Raw genomic sequence first — 13,205 nt, forward strand, 5'->3', positions numbered from 1 at the left:
CGCACCTTATCTTGAGAACCACCTGCGTCGCGGGCTGTGTCTGGGTGCAACGGCGGCTCATACCTTTGGGCATGCTGCGCTCTCGCTCATCAGTTTGTGTTGAAGTAATACAGAGCATGAAGGTCATCTTGCTCGCTGCTGCACTTCCTCACACCAGCATTTTGACAGCGAGTGTCCGCGGTCATCGAGTGTGATGTGTTCATGTTTGTCTGCGCGTGCCGACACCATACTTGTTAATTTAGATAGTAAGCTAATGCTTGCAAATTTCTATAGAAGATAACCTTATTTCGTATAGCTGTCTACATATTTGCTATCACAATCGATGGTTCACCTAGCAGGCAAAATTGTGCCCTTATTTTTTCGCAGAATAAATATACGTATCTTTCAGCACTTCTGTTTTGAATCTGAAGACGTAATGCCCAGTTGCGTACACTAAACGTGGTTAGCCATGGCATCCAAAATTTACGGCACCGCACAATGCAAAACGCTAATCTCAAGTGCTATGAGCCACGTGGATGCGTTGCTCTCGAAATGATCTGCGCCAAGTGTGCTGGTGCTCATAACCACGCTATTATGGCCCAACGTTCTTGCGATTTGTTAATAAGTGATTACTGACAAGATACTGTCCACCAGAAATATTCTGGGCATTTGTAAAATTATTTTTACTGCTGAAACTTTAACACGTCGAATCAACGAAATTCGCCATTTGACGAAGTTTTTTTGCTGCAAATACAACTTCGTTAAATCGAGGTTCTACTATATATATTTGCATGCGTGTAGCTTAGAGGTTATGCAACTAACCTCATCTGTGCACGAGGTGGCACTTGACAGAAATACTACAGTAAAACCTCGATATATCGAACACAGATATATCGAATTATTGTGTATATCGAACACTTTCTATATCACCTTGAAAATCGCATGCATTTTTTATATCTTATTTCAAACGGGGTCGAACGTAAGACGGATATATCACACTCCGCCATCCCAGACCACGTGCGCTCTGTCGACAGGGGGTGAGCTTTCCCGCAACAGTCTCGAAGATAGCAGTCGCGCGATGGGCGTTCCTGACCACTGAGATCGCGCCGAGGGTGCCATTTGAACGTAGCGGCATACGCACATGGTGGCTTGGCTAGTTCGACAATGCAACGCCTTCTCTGGACAATGTCAACGACGCATTACATTTGCCGCACTGACTCTTCCTTGGTGTCGTGCTTTGCGCCTGCCGTGCCTCACAAGGATTGGCGGTTTGCGTCCACAAAGATGCGCGACAGTGTGCGCTCACTGGGCTCACTCATAGACGCTTTGGCAGACGCCACTTAATACTTTGTTATTGACAGTGTTTCAAAATGCTTTGATTGACGGACTTGGAGATCGCAGCAGAAGTAGCGGCCAAACGAAGACACTGACGAGGTTGATCCCTCAAGCGCAGATGTTGCCTCCCTACCGACTTCAACTGGTGCTGTAGGTACTTTGGCCCTTCTAGGCCACTACTATGGCACTAGCTTATCGCTTGTGGATCGTTTAGACTATGTTGAGCACTCCATGTTTAAGCACATGGCTGCCAATAAGCAGGCTACACTGCTGCTGTACTTTCAGCCAAATAAATAAATACTTTGTGTGAAGCTTCAAGTGCGTATTGCCTGCACCACAATAGGGGCGCGATCAGAGTTTGTTGTTCGGAGCACACATTTGCCCTAGGTCGCTCCGACTTCGCACGGCTGATGAAGTCGGCAGTGCCTAGGCTAATTGCGTGCGGCGCAATCGACTGTGAGGTTACGGCTGACAAAGTCGGCGCGGCCTAGGCCAATTGAGCGCGGCGCAACCGAACACACGCTCCGAACAATGATCCCCGATTGCGCCCTTGGTTCATTCATTGATTTGCAGAAGTTTTCGAAGAGTTTTTTATGTGATTTGATATATAGAATTCTAGCTATATCGAACTATTTCGCGATCACCGCGCTGTTCGATATATCGAGGTTCGACTATATTATCAATTCACTGCAGTCAGTGTGTTTCATCACACACACAGCCCATGTCGCTCACGGTGAAGTGCCTGCTGTGTATATTTCAGTGTGTGCAGCCGATTGCCTATCCACACTAACACGGTGATGGTGTGAAGGCATCACCTAAGGGAGCACACCATGGCAAGAATTTGAGATCGAATGAAATTAAATGTTGTGAGGTGACGGTGCAAGAAGGTGAGCTGCTCACCCAGCGGTAGAGGCTATTGCCTCAACCAGTATCCACAAGTGGCCTTCCCTCATATCAGAGCAGAGGGCCCATGAGAAATTTACATCATTACCCCTGCCTCCACCCACCCACCCTATTTATCCTCCCTTCTTTGTTCATTATAGGCACACTTATAGAGGTAGTTTTGCAAGCTCTAGGTTTCATGGGAATCCCGAAATTATTTGCAGTTATGCTGGCTACTTGTGCACTGCAGGATCTATGCATGTGACATGGAAGTGCCATGTGCCTGACATAACCTCTGCTGGCAGGGAGAGTCCCCTGAAGATGCAGACTTATGTTTTAATTTTCAGTTGTTTTCCCCGCACATTTGGTGTAATACTTTACAGACATGATTGTCACCATTGTGATCTTTGCATCAGATTTGTCTGTTTGCAATGCCAAAACATGGTGAGGGCCCCTTAATATTTTCTAGAGTTCAATAGCTAACCATGGATTCCTTTTGGTGTAAGCTCAGTCAGTTTCATGCCACATTCCTTTAGAAATGCCACGGCCACTTCCACTGAGTCATCGGTCGGGTTTCCAAGGAGGAGTGTCAAGATTTCCAGGGCCAATACTTCATGAGCCTGAAAAGAATTAAAAGTGAAGGAAAAAAAAATTGTAAAATACTGACACAAAGAGGACATGCCACAGAGTTCAAAACAAATAGTACCACAGGGCAGTCTCAAACCGAAATTGTTCAACCATTATGGGAATACAAATTTTTCTTATATAATGATATGCAAACTTCAATGAGAATGGGTGCTCATTCTTTTCATTGTTTATTGATATGGAAGCAAAGGAGAGCTCTGACATCCCTCTTTGTGAAGCTCAGTGATGCCGGAACTTGTCGTTACTCTGCCATCTTGTCGGGGCAGATTCCCCTCTCTTTACTTTTCTCGCCTTGGATGCACAACTACACCGGGCTGTGCAAACGTGTGCACGCTATAGTGATCCAACCAACGGATTCAATCACTGTATATACCATCGTGATACCGTTGCCTAAGTAATTGCATTCGAGTATTGTACTCTAGCACTGAAATGAGTTTATAATGAACTCTGCAAGTTAAGCTGTGAGCCGGTCCTCCGCTATTTTTGCCGGCTTTTCCGAAAATAAATCTGTGCATTCTATTGCACTGCAAGACTGCAAAGGCGATGACGGACAGTACACTTTACGCACATCACGACCTATGGCTAGCCCATCTGCAGTTTATGAGAACAAACATGCACGCTGGTCGTGGCATTATAGGAATCGTTTTGCTTTATTGAACAAGTTTCAAGTAGCCACGCACTGCGGAGATGTGACCAGCCATGGTGCACCGATGAAGAGGGCAGCAGAGAACATAGTTACGCGTTTAAGTACACCGACTGCGACCTGAGGTACATTGTTCTCACAGTAAGTGAACCTTCACGTAAAGGAAGTTCTACGGTGCCGAACATTAATCGCGTATGTGTGCGGCTAGTGTGCTGACCAGGCCTATGTGCGACCATCAGACATTTGATGAGCATGCAGGTGTACGTTCTTCTGCCGAGGCATGTTCACTCTTGCATTGCATTTGTCAGCCTTTACTTCCCTGTGCCCCTAGAGCACACAGATAAGAGATCTGCGGTAAGGAGGGTTCGTCCCTTAATTATTCACCTTAGGCATTTCTTTTTCTTCCACGTGGCTGTTTTACATGCCACAAATGTATCGTCTGCTGTGAAAAGCAGGAATGTCGGAGCTGTTATTGACCTGCAAGGCGTTTATCGCGCATGTTCTGAAGCATAGTGGTTTCAGTCTGATGACACGTTAGCATGAATCCACCAAACAAGGGAAATATATTCCCAGATCGTCCTTCATCCGTGGAGTGGTATGTGGTGTACGGTGTTGCATGTGTGCTCGTTTCACACTAATTCCTTCCAGTCCCACGTGGCCACAACAGCCGGGTGAGCATGGTCCAGATAACACAGAGGAGGAACAAAACACAGAGACTATCGCAATCCTGCACACATGCCACGATACGAGAACTACGGGGCAGCACACGCATGAACACACACCACCACAACAAAACCGCCATTGTGCCTCAACAACATGGCTGCTACAGCAGAATACTACTCGACTTTCTCCACACTTTTCTCCAAGCGCACAGAGGGGTAGGGCCTTTCAGTTTTTTTTTCCTTCCTCCATCTTTATTGAGGTTCACTTATGTTGTCTATGTGCCTTTGTTAAAACCAAGTTGTAATTGCAGCAAATGGATTGATGCTTCATGCATAATTTTGCAACAGTGCCTCTCTTTTGCTTTGAAAAACAGAGATATGTAGAACAAATTATTTTGTGGCAGACTTCGAGGTCAAATATTTTGTTATTGTGCATTGCTTTAGCACTGATAAGCCTCAATTCTGCAACTGCAAGCTCTCCCCTTAGAGAATGAGTTACAGGTTAATTAGAGAATATTATATAATTCACGACAATCAGTAACAATTTCCTACGTTAACCAGTGCAAATACAGTAGGACCTCGTTCATACGTTTCGATAAAAAACGAAAAAAAAAAGAAAACAAAACACACTAACCGGGAAAATATACCATTCGAAGTAGCTAAAAAAATTGACAGACACAACTATAGTTGACTTTAAAGTAAGGCAAAGCGTTGTGCGAATCACTGTAGCATGAGGCATGAGACGCTGCTGCATGTTGAGCTGGTGGGACTCGAAGGCCCAAGGCACAAGTTTTGTTTTCCTATTACTATGTAGCATTTTAAAGAGACTGAAAACTGGCCAGAATGTATTGCGAGACGTTGCTAGAAATGAAATTACCATGATTTACAGTGAAAGAATCCAGCACACTTTCACGATTTAAGTAGGAATTATAATTTTAAATTGGCAAAGAAAGTCAAAAACCAGTAAGTGGCGAGGCCTGCCGGTGAAATCTTGGTACTTCGGATGTATTCTGCGAGATTAAGAGTATGTGAGTCAACTGTTATTAGAGCATAATTATTGTTTAAAACTGCAGTTGGTATAGTATTATTAGACACCCACGTTTCATTCTATGCTTTGGAAATCAAAAGCACACGCATGACTATGGCAACGCGCTGAACTGCATATCATGTGTAATAGCGCGTTTCAACATGAGACAGGCGGGTGAATATTGCAAAGAAGCTGATGCGGTGGGCGGCTATCATTTTCTATGGTGCAAGCCTCGCGCCTTTTCTTGTTTACATGGGATCTCACGGCTGGAAAACGTACCATACATAGAGTTTCATATTAGTATAACTAGAGGGAAATCTGGCGCTGCGATCGTTCAACCATCATGGGAATAATGGGAAGAACACGCTACGGATTGGCATTCTGTTGACTGGCAAACTAGTCTACAAGTATTTTTTGGCAGTTTTGGTTTCGCTCCAATCGCCATTGCGATAATCTGCAGTGGGACAGTGCAATGCAAAGCTATCTGCCTTTGTTCTATTGCTCCAAGTGGCGATAGTGCTCTGGGTCAGCAGCTAGGACGATGTTTGTGTCGCGGTGTGGTGTCGAAGCCCTGGCCAGAAAGCGATGGCATCGTAAGGGTTGAAAGAACATGTTTTGACCGTTTGGACCTTGGTTTGTTAAGTGTGTTAGGTTGGTGCTGTAGTGTTACGTGCTTTGTGAAACTTGAGAATAGGAAAAAGAAGGCACTACTGATACAAGACATAGACAGTTGTACTTCTAGTGGCTTGACAATCAAATTTTATTGAGGGCTTCATTACGCATTGCTCATTTAAGTGCTCATTGAAATGCTTGTTTTAGGACTTTGAGAACACAAAATTACTTGCGGTAGGAAAGGTTGCTGCTTCTGGCTGTAGTCTAGTGTCGCAAAAAGGGTAAGTGCAAAGCCATGCCGCAACGCTTCGGAAACGGTACGTCAACATAAAATAAAATGAAGCATACTCGTAGGAGGCCTGAAGCATCCCTGCTAGCAGTGCAGCAGGTGTGCTTAAAAGTACTTGAAGATGTGCAGCAATCGTGACAGCCGACGCAGCCTTTTGAAAGAGTGAGAGAGTTTGCAAGTGCCTGTCGTCTGCGAGAAAAGTCACGTTCGCAGCGAGCAATCGCCATAGCAAACGACACTTGAAGCATTCCTCAAGGGCGCAATACTTTCTCACAATACAAACTTCTTATTTCCATAAATACTTGATGAGTATCTTTATATAAGTACATGCATAGTTGTTATTGCTGCTGTAAAAATAAATAATTATTCTCTGGCGTTAAATCAGGAACAGAATTGCACAAGAATGCATACCCTGGTGTGTCCTGGTGTAAACCATAGTAAACCGTGCTTCAATCTCAAAGGCATACAAAGTTTATGTACCATGTTGTGCATTATATAAGACACTGCAGTAAACTTCGTTTACTGCGCCGCAAGCAAACACTGCTAGTCAAAAGATCAAAGCCAATCTGAAGCCTGTACTTCCCATCATTTCCATGTAGGTTGAGGCAACGCTCAGGAGAACCCCCGTAGACACTAGCATCACATTTCCCCCTAGGGTATTTATTTAGAAACTCCATGGTACCATATAATCGCAGTCTGCAGCAGTGAATGGCGGTGCATTTAAAAGCATACAGTGGGCTTCCAACGGCACCACACGCTGTGAAAAAGATAGGTGAAGATGCTTATCACAATAGGTTTGACGGCGACAGCGGCGAACGTAGCGTGCGACAACCTGGGAGGTGATTTGCTGGTATTGGAATAAGAAACTGAGTGCATGCCGGTGTTTCGACGTGAAACGGTCGGGCAAGTATTGCACTGAAGTTGCTGGGGTATGTGGCTACTCTTCTCAATCACACATGCCTCATGCATTTTCTTGTTTACATATGATCTAACGGCCGAAAAACGTATTACGTTTGGTGATGTATTGATCGTTGGTGGCGAAAGATCGTGCTTTCCGAGAACGTATAAATTGGAAAAAATAATGGAAAAAATAAGCATAGCTCAATTGGGTAATTTTTTTGTGTTCTCGATCGCGAACGTTTATACCGGAAAGTTGTACGTTACGAGATCGTATCAATGAGGTGCTACTGTACGGTGTTGCAGATAAAAAAAAAAAAAAATGTCAGATAAAAAGTACTTTTATAAACTGGTTATTGTAGGAGCCAAAACAGTGTCCTCAAACCCAGAAGTCCTACGATGTCATGACAAATCTGTTGCTACCACGAGGAGAAACTGCATGAAAGACAAAATGGTGTCAAGTACATTATTCTATAAAATAAGGATTCTAGCTCAAAATCACGTCAATGCTCGTCTAACATGCAGCCAGCAAGGTCACGAACAAGATTGCTGAGCAGTATTCATCGCTGCAATGCTGCGACCTCTTAAAGCATAAAGACACAACGAAGCAAATTAAGAAGGACTGAATCAGATTGTATGTTTTAAGTGACAGTGCCTTCCGCTCAAAATGATACGTTAAAGAAAGAAAAGGTATTTATTGGCCTTCGTTTGCAATACGTTGTATCTTAATACTGTCTGCTTTCCTTGGCACAGGATGCTCGCGAAAGCAGCATTTTAATGCGAATAAACAATGTACCTGTGCCACAAAAAGCCTACACTCGCTTGTTAATTGTAGTGAATAAAAGCCACAACACTCACCACTTGCTGGTTCAAAAGATGTGCAACGAAACGCACTGAAGCCATGCAAGTAAGTTTGTCATTTCGCCTGAATGACCGTCGGAATTGGATCACCAGTCTTTTCAGTATAAGCTCCCCTGTCTGGGGAAACTGAAAATCAATGTACATAGTTAGCAAATAGGCAGCCTGTAATTCACCGGAAAAACCTTAGAATAAGTAGGCTTACCCTAGTATTTATGACTGCTACCATTGCTGCATAAACATGCGTAAAGGTGGGTGATGCTGCCTGAGCAGTCATGATTGTGCGGCACAAAAGGCCCCTGCAGAAGCACATCAATGTTGCAATAATGAGGTCATAAGACACACTGGTAACTTTAATTATTATGTAGTACCTTGATGACGACAACTAGCATGATGCTTTAAAGGGCCCCTCACCAGGCCCCATTGCAAATTTTGGTTGCCGTCTTGGGTGCGCTTTAATGAAATAATTTTTCAAGTAAGTTCATTTTTGGAGGAGGTACAAGAAATTGAACCATCTTGCTACCATGCCACTAGGAGGCAAGTGTGACTGTAAACAAAGACACTCCACCCCTTTGCCTAGACTAGCACCTAAAAGGTGTTCCTTTCATACTTTCTACCATACCGGAACGACTCCACATTCACATGAGCCCGACCTCCCTTTTTTTTCTTCTCTTCCTTTTTTTACTATGTGGCGCACTTCTAATAGCCATATTGCACGTTCCGTATTGGATGATTAATCAAAGTAACTTGCCATGGCTAGTGATGTCGCAAGAAGTTCATCCTGCTTAGAGGCATTTGTGCGTGTGACGTTGATTCTCTCCCTCATAGTGAGACTCCCTCAAGAGGAAGGGTGCACGGCCTACTTGAAATTTCATTTGCTTTTGTACAACACAGCAGTTTCATACTTTGCAGACACGATCGCCACGACATGATCTACGTGTTGTTCTTGTTTGCAATGCCCAAACCTGGTGAGGATTCCTTGAACAGCCAGAAACCTCCTCATGCAAACATCATTTAAGGCACCTCAGGTCAGCCTTGCTCAGAAACAAATATGAAAAAGAGATGATTTCCTGCAATAAATTCATGGTCGCCGTCACTGGTAACATTTCATCACACCCGTTGAGGAGAAATCCAAAGAAAATGGGTTTGGGGGAAGATAAGAGGCTAGAAGTGATGAACAGTGGACTGTGCGCTAAAAAATGAAACTTCAGACTTGAGCTAATGTTTCGAGAAAGGCATTTGTCTGATCACTATTGGGAAGAAATATTTATGTGCCAAAAGTGCCACAAAACTACAGTTTTTTAGAAACTGAATTGGAAATTTCTTTTAAGCAATGGGTATTTTCTAGTTAAAAAAAAAGTAGGAAGTCTAGCTGTGGCACCTACTTGCCTATCGCAGTACTGATACTAATATTTGATAGTACAAGTCCTCTGGAACACCCCCCACCCCCGCCACTGATCCGTTTTGCTTTATACATTTGTTCATCATTGACATTTCCCATTCTGGGCTGAACCAAATGCTCCATTTAACCTGGGTTCGACAAAGTTTAATATTTGCAATTGTCTCCAAGGCGTGTCTGAGGCTGCATGTATCACATACACATCACACCATGTAAGTATGTGGCAATATATCTTTGTGGTAACCACACTGGACTGTCAACCACATCTGGCCACTATGTATAGCCCAGGTTCAAAACATGCCATAAGGAAGTAAACTTTCTTTTTCCTTTTACTCGTTTTCTTGTCAAAGGGGCTCTGAAACACTTCTTAAACCGGATAAGAAAACAATGCCAATCAGCTGTAGAAGCTGCTGTGAATATGTGAGCCAAATATTATTACACTGCATGCCGCCGGAAATTTACAATTTTATGTCAGAAACAGTGAAAAATCGCATTCTCTCATTTCAGCAAACTGAAAAAGAAGAAAAATGATTTCAGCTTTGTACTGCACCTGCTGCATGTGGTCTTCGATGGCAGCGGCATGCTGTGTACAGTCAAACCTCGTTACTATGAACCCCACATTAACATTTTTCTCAAATTTACAAATATCTTAAATATCCCCGCCAGATGGCCCATATTTTCAATGTAAAAATAATTCAGAACTACAAATTTCAATACAGCGCATATATCAGAATAACGCATGTACTTTACTTTCCCCTTTATAACCGAGGAACATCAGTATTACGAATTCGGCTAAAAGTAAAAGCGCTGCAACTCTTGCGTGAAACAGAAACTGCGAGTGAAGTAGCTATCATCATCTAGAGTGCCAACTGCTTCACCGCAAACTTCACCAAGAACTTCACGATGAAGGTTTGGCGATGGTCTCGCGAGATCCAACGATGAATGCAGCTAGTGAGGGCACCAAGAAGAAGCAAAGGCAGTTTTCGCTGCAGGACAAATTGGACGTATTGCAGGAAACTGGCGCAGGGAAAAAGCAAATCGACGTGTGCAGACAGCGTGGCATTTCCCCATTGACCGTTGCGACCAATTTGAAAGACCGAGACAAGATTGTCAAGCTTCACCAGGGGGAAAAAAAAAAGAAAAAAAAGCTCGCGAATTTGCCGATGCACTTGAAATAACTGGGTTCGACGTCAGTGCGGGTTGGTTTTTTCGTTTCTGCCAAAGGAACAGAATAACTTGGCAGGTAGTCTCGGGCGAGGGAAAGGCTGCTGACAGAGAAGGTGCGAATTCCTGGCGCAATGATCATTTTCTAGTGGTGGCTGAATCGTACTCTGAAGACGATGTTTTCAACATGGATGAGACCGCACGTTTTTAACAGCTCCTGCCAGACAGGACGATGCACTTCAATGGGCAGCAGTGCAGAGGAGAGAGGAAGTCGCATCTTCGCGTGACAGTCCTGCTCTGCTGCAACGCAATAGGCACGAAGAAAATTAAACCGCCCGTCATCAGCATGTACGCGAAGTGGTGCTGCATGAAAAGCGTCATGTCATTACCGTACGACTACCACGCCAACAAATGAGCCTGGATGACCAGAGACATCTTTTCCGAGTGGCTCATCAAACTTGACGACCAAATGAGGAGGGATGACTGAAGAATTCTACTGGTTGTCGACAACTGCTCTGCTCACATTGTAAATGTTTGCTTGGAGTTTCTGCCGCCAAACAACATGTCCTTGCTGCAACCCCTAGACCAGGGCATTATAAAGAGTGTGAAAGCAGAATTTCGTAAGCATCTTGTGCAGCGGTTGATTATCAACGTCTGCCTAAAGCAGCCGACTGCAATCAATATTCATCAGGCAGCTAAAGTGCTCAAAGGAGCTTGGTGGAACTTGCAGGTGTCCCCCATTAGCAACTGCTGGCGAAAAGCAGTGCTTGTCAAAGCACCTATGCAGCTTGAAGATGACCTGGAGGTGACCAACAACAACCCAGGAGACTTGTGGACCGAGGCTGCGGAACTGCTGCCCGCCGTCTGTTCCTTCGATGACTAGCGTATTTACTCGCATAATGATTGCAGTTTTTTGTCAAAAAAATTGACGCAAATTCAGGAGTGCGATCATTATGCGGGTAAAATTTCATGGGAAATAAATAAAAAAAATTTTCATCCCGCGTTTGCTGCGGGATGGCAACAGGTCAACAAATAGGCGGCTACTGCTATATGTAGTGCGGGACACCAAAACAAAAATGGCGGCCAGCGGAGCAAGCCGAACGCGACGAACGCGATTTTTTTTCTTCCTGTGAGTACATTTCGTACATTGAAACAATTTCTTTCGTATCAGTAATGAATAATGTCGTTAATATCGGCAAGTTTGGGCAATAACGTAGCCATGTCCACTTTGAGGGGACAGAAACAGATAGGCGCGCTTAGCTGCCAGTGACATAGAAACACATGACGGGCATGCTGCGGAAACTGCGGCGTTTGTCTTCGCTACTATCTTAATACGGCACGTTTTTGCTAAGGGTGGGCGAATATCTTAGCTGTGTTACAAGTGTCGGTGTATGAATAGGGTATACTTCTAACGTATCAGTGCAAACGTGGCTACTATCGTTGCTGCTCACGATTTGTTGCGTGCCCATGAGTACAGACGAAAAGAATCGAAAGACGCCTTTGTTGTTGCTGTTGACCACAACCATTATAAAGCATCCACATAATAAAGGCTAGTTTGGTTGTAGCTTTTTTTTTTGTCATGGAAGTGCGGAAAAATGATGAAGGGAATGAAATGGGGCATCTGCTCCCGTGAATGTTTGGTGCGTGCAGACCGCTTGGTTTGTGTTGAGTCGTTCGCGTAGCATTCGGCAGATGGTAAGCGCGATCATTATTAGCTAGACTTGGCACATGACATGTCGCTACGGCAAGTTCGAGGTGCGATCATTACACAGGAAATCTTTAAAAAATCGAATTTTGACGACAAAATTCAGGGGTGCGATCATTATGCAAGTAAATTCGCTATGTGGAGAGCGACAGCGCAGCACTAATGGCAGCAGACCTGACAACCAAAGAGATTGTTAACTGCGTTTGCGACGTCTCCAGTAACAATGACGACCCGAAGGAAGACGACTGCGAGTCACAGAACACAGAAGATGAGACCGTGTTGAACATTGATGTTTTAGTGCACATGAACAAAGTCCACACTTTCATCACTCAGCGCAATGACGTACCCGATGAGGTATGGCGCAAAATGGAAGATGTAGACGCATTCCTAATCGGTTGTGCGTTCTACACGCTCCAGAAGAAAATAATTTATTTCTTCAAATAAAGCAGCTTTGAAGTGAGTGAAACGGTTATTTGAGAGTACACTTGTCTGCACAAGTGTCTACAGCCAAGGTAGGTCACTTTCATTCCTAGGTTTGTCCACTGCCTTATAACCACAAATTTTTCCTTATAACGATATTTCAAGATAACGAACGATTTTCGGCGATCCCATGCGATTCATTATATCTAGATTTGACTGTAGCACAGTCTACAGCGGCGGCCACAGGGAGCCACGACAAGCCCTTTTGCTGCCACAACACTGAATCTTTAAGCAGGGCTTTTAGCTTCTCCACTGTGTAGCTTCCAGCACGACAGCGGAGACAAAAAGACAGAAAAGTCAGGTATTGGTGCCAATACCCGATTTACTCCACTTAGCTGAAAGATTTGAAAAAATGTTTGGGGCATAATATTTGGAAGACGACATCCCTTATTAGAGCGGCCATTTTATGATTAGTTTGAAAAGTGTTTCAGGCCTCCTTTAATGGATGAATGAATTTTGTTGTTTCGTAGATTTCCCCCACAGCACTGCTAATAATGGGATGAAGGAGGGCACTTCATCCTCCATAACATTTTTCAATATGTTTTTCACATGCAAGATTATGATGTTTTAGCTTCTGTTATCTTGTAATTCTGTAATACCCCTGCCCATGCACCAATTGTGGCTGCAG

At 44.0% G+C, this 13,205-nt stretch overlaps 1 protein-coding gene across 4 annotated transcripts in view; it reads right to left on the reverse strand.

Moving 5' to 3' along the window:
* The window catches only part of ncm (pre-mRNA-splicing factor nucampholin), a 96,472-nt gene that overhangs the window by 42,502 nt on the left and 40,765 nt on the right, over window positions 1-13,205 (reverse strand). For all 4 annotated transcript variants that reach the window (XM_050193257.3, XM_072285916.1, XM_072285918.1 and 1 more), the window contains 3 exons: window positions 8,035-8,128; window positions 7,830-7,958; window positions 2,681-2,816 (listed from right to left, as the gene is read on the reverse strand). In XM_050193257.3, coding sequence (XP_050049214.1) covers window positions 2,681-2,816; window positions 7,830-7,958; window positions 8,035-8,128 — 359 coding nt within the window. The remainder of the gene's footprint in view (window positions 1-2,680; window positions 2,817-7,829; window positions 7,959-8,034; window positions 8,129-13,205) is intronic.

The sequence above is a fragment of the Dermacentor andersoni genome, chromosome 1 (assembly GCF_023375885.2).
Source record: "Dermacentor andersoni chromosome 1, qqDerAnde1_hic_scaffold, whole genome shotgun sequence".
NCBI classification, from domain to species: Eukaryota; Metazoa; Arthropoda; class Arachnida; order Ixodida; family Ixodidae; genus Dermacentor; species Dermacentor andersoni.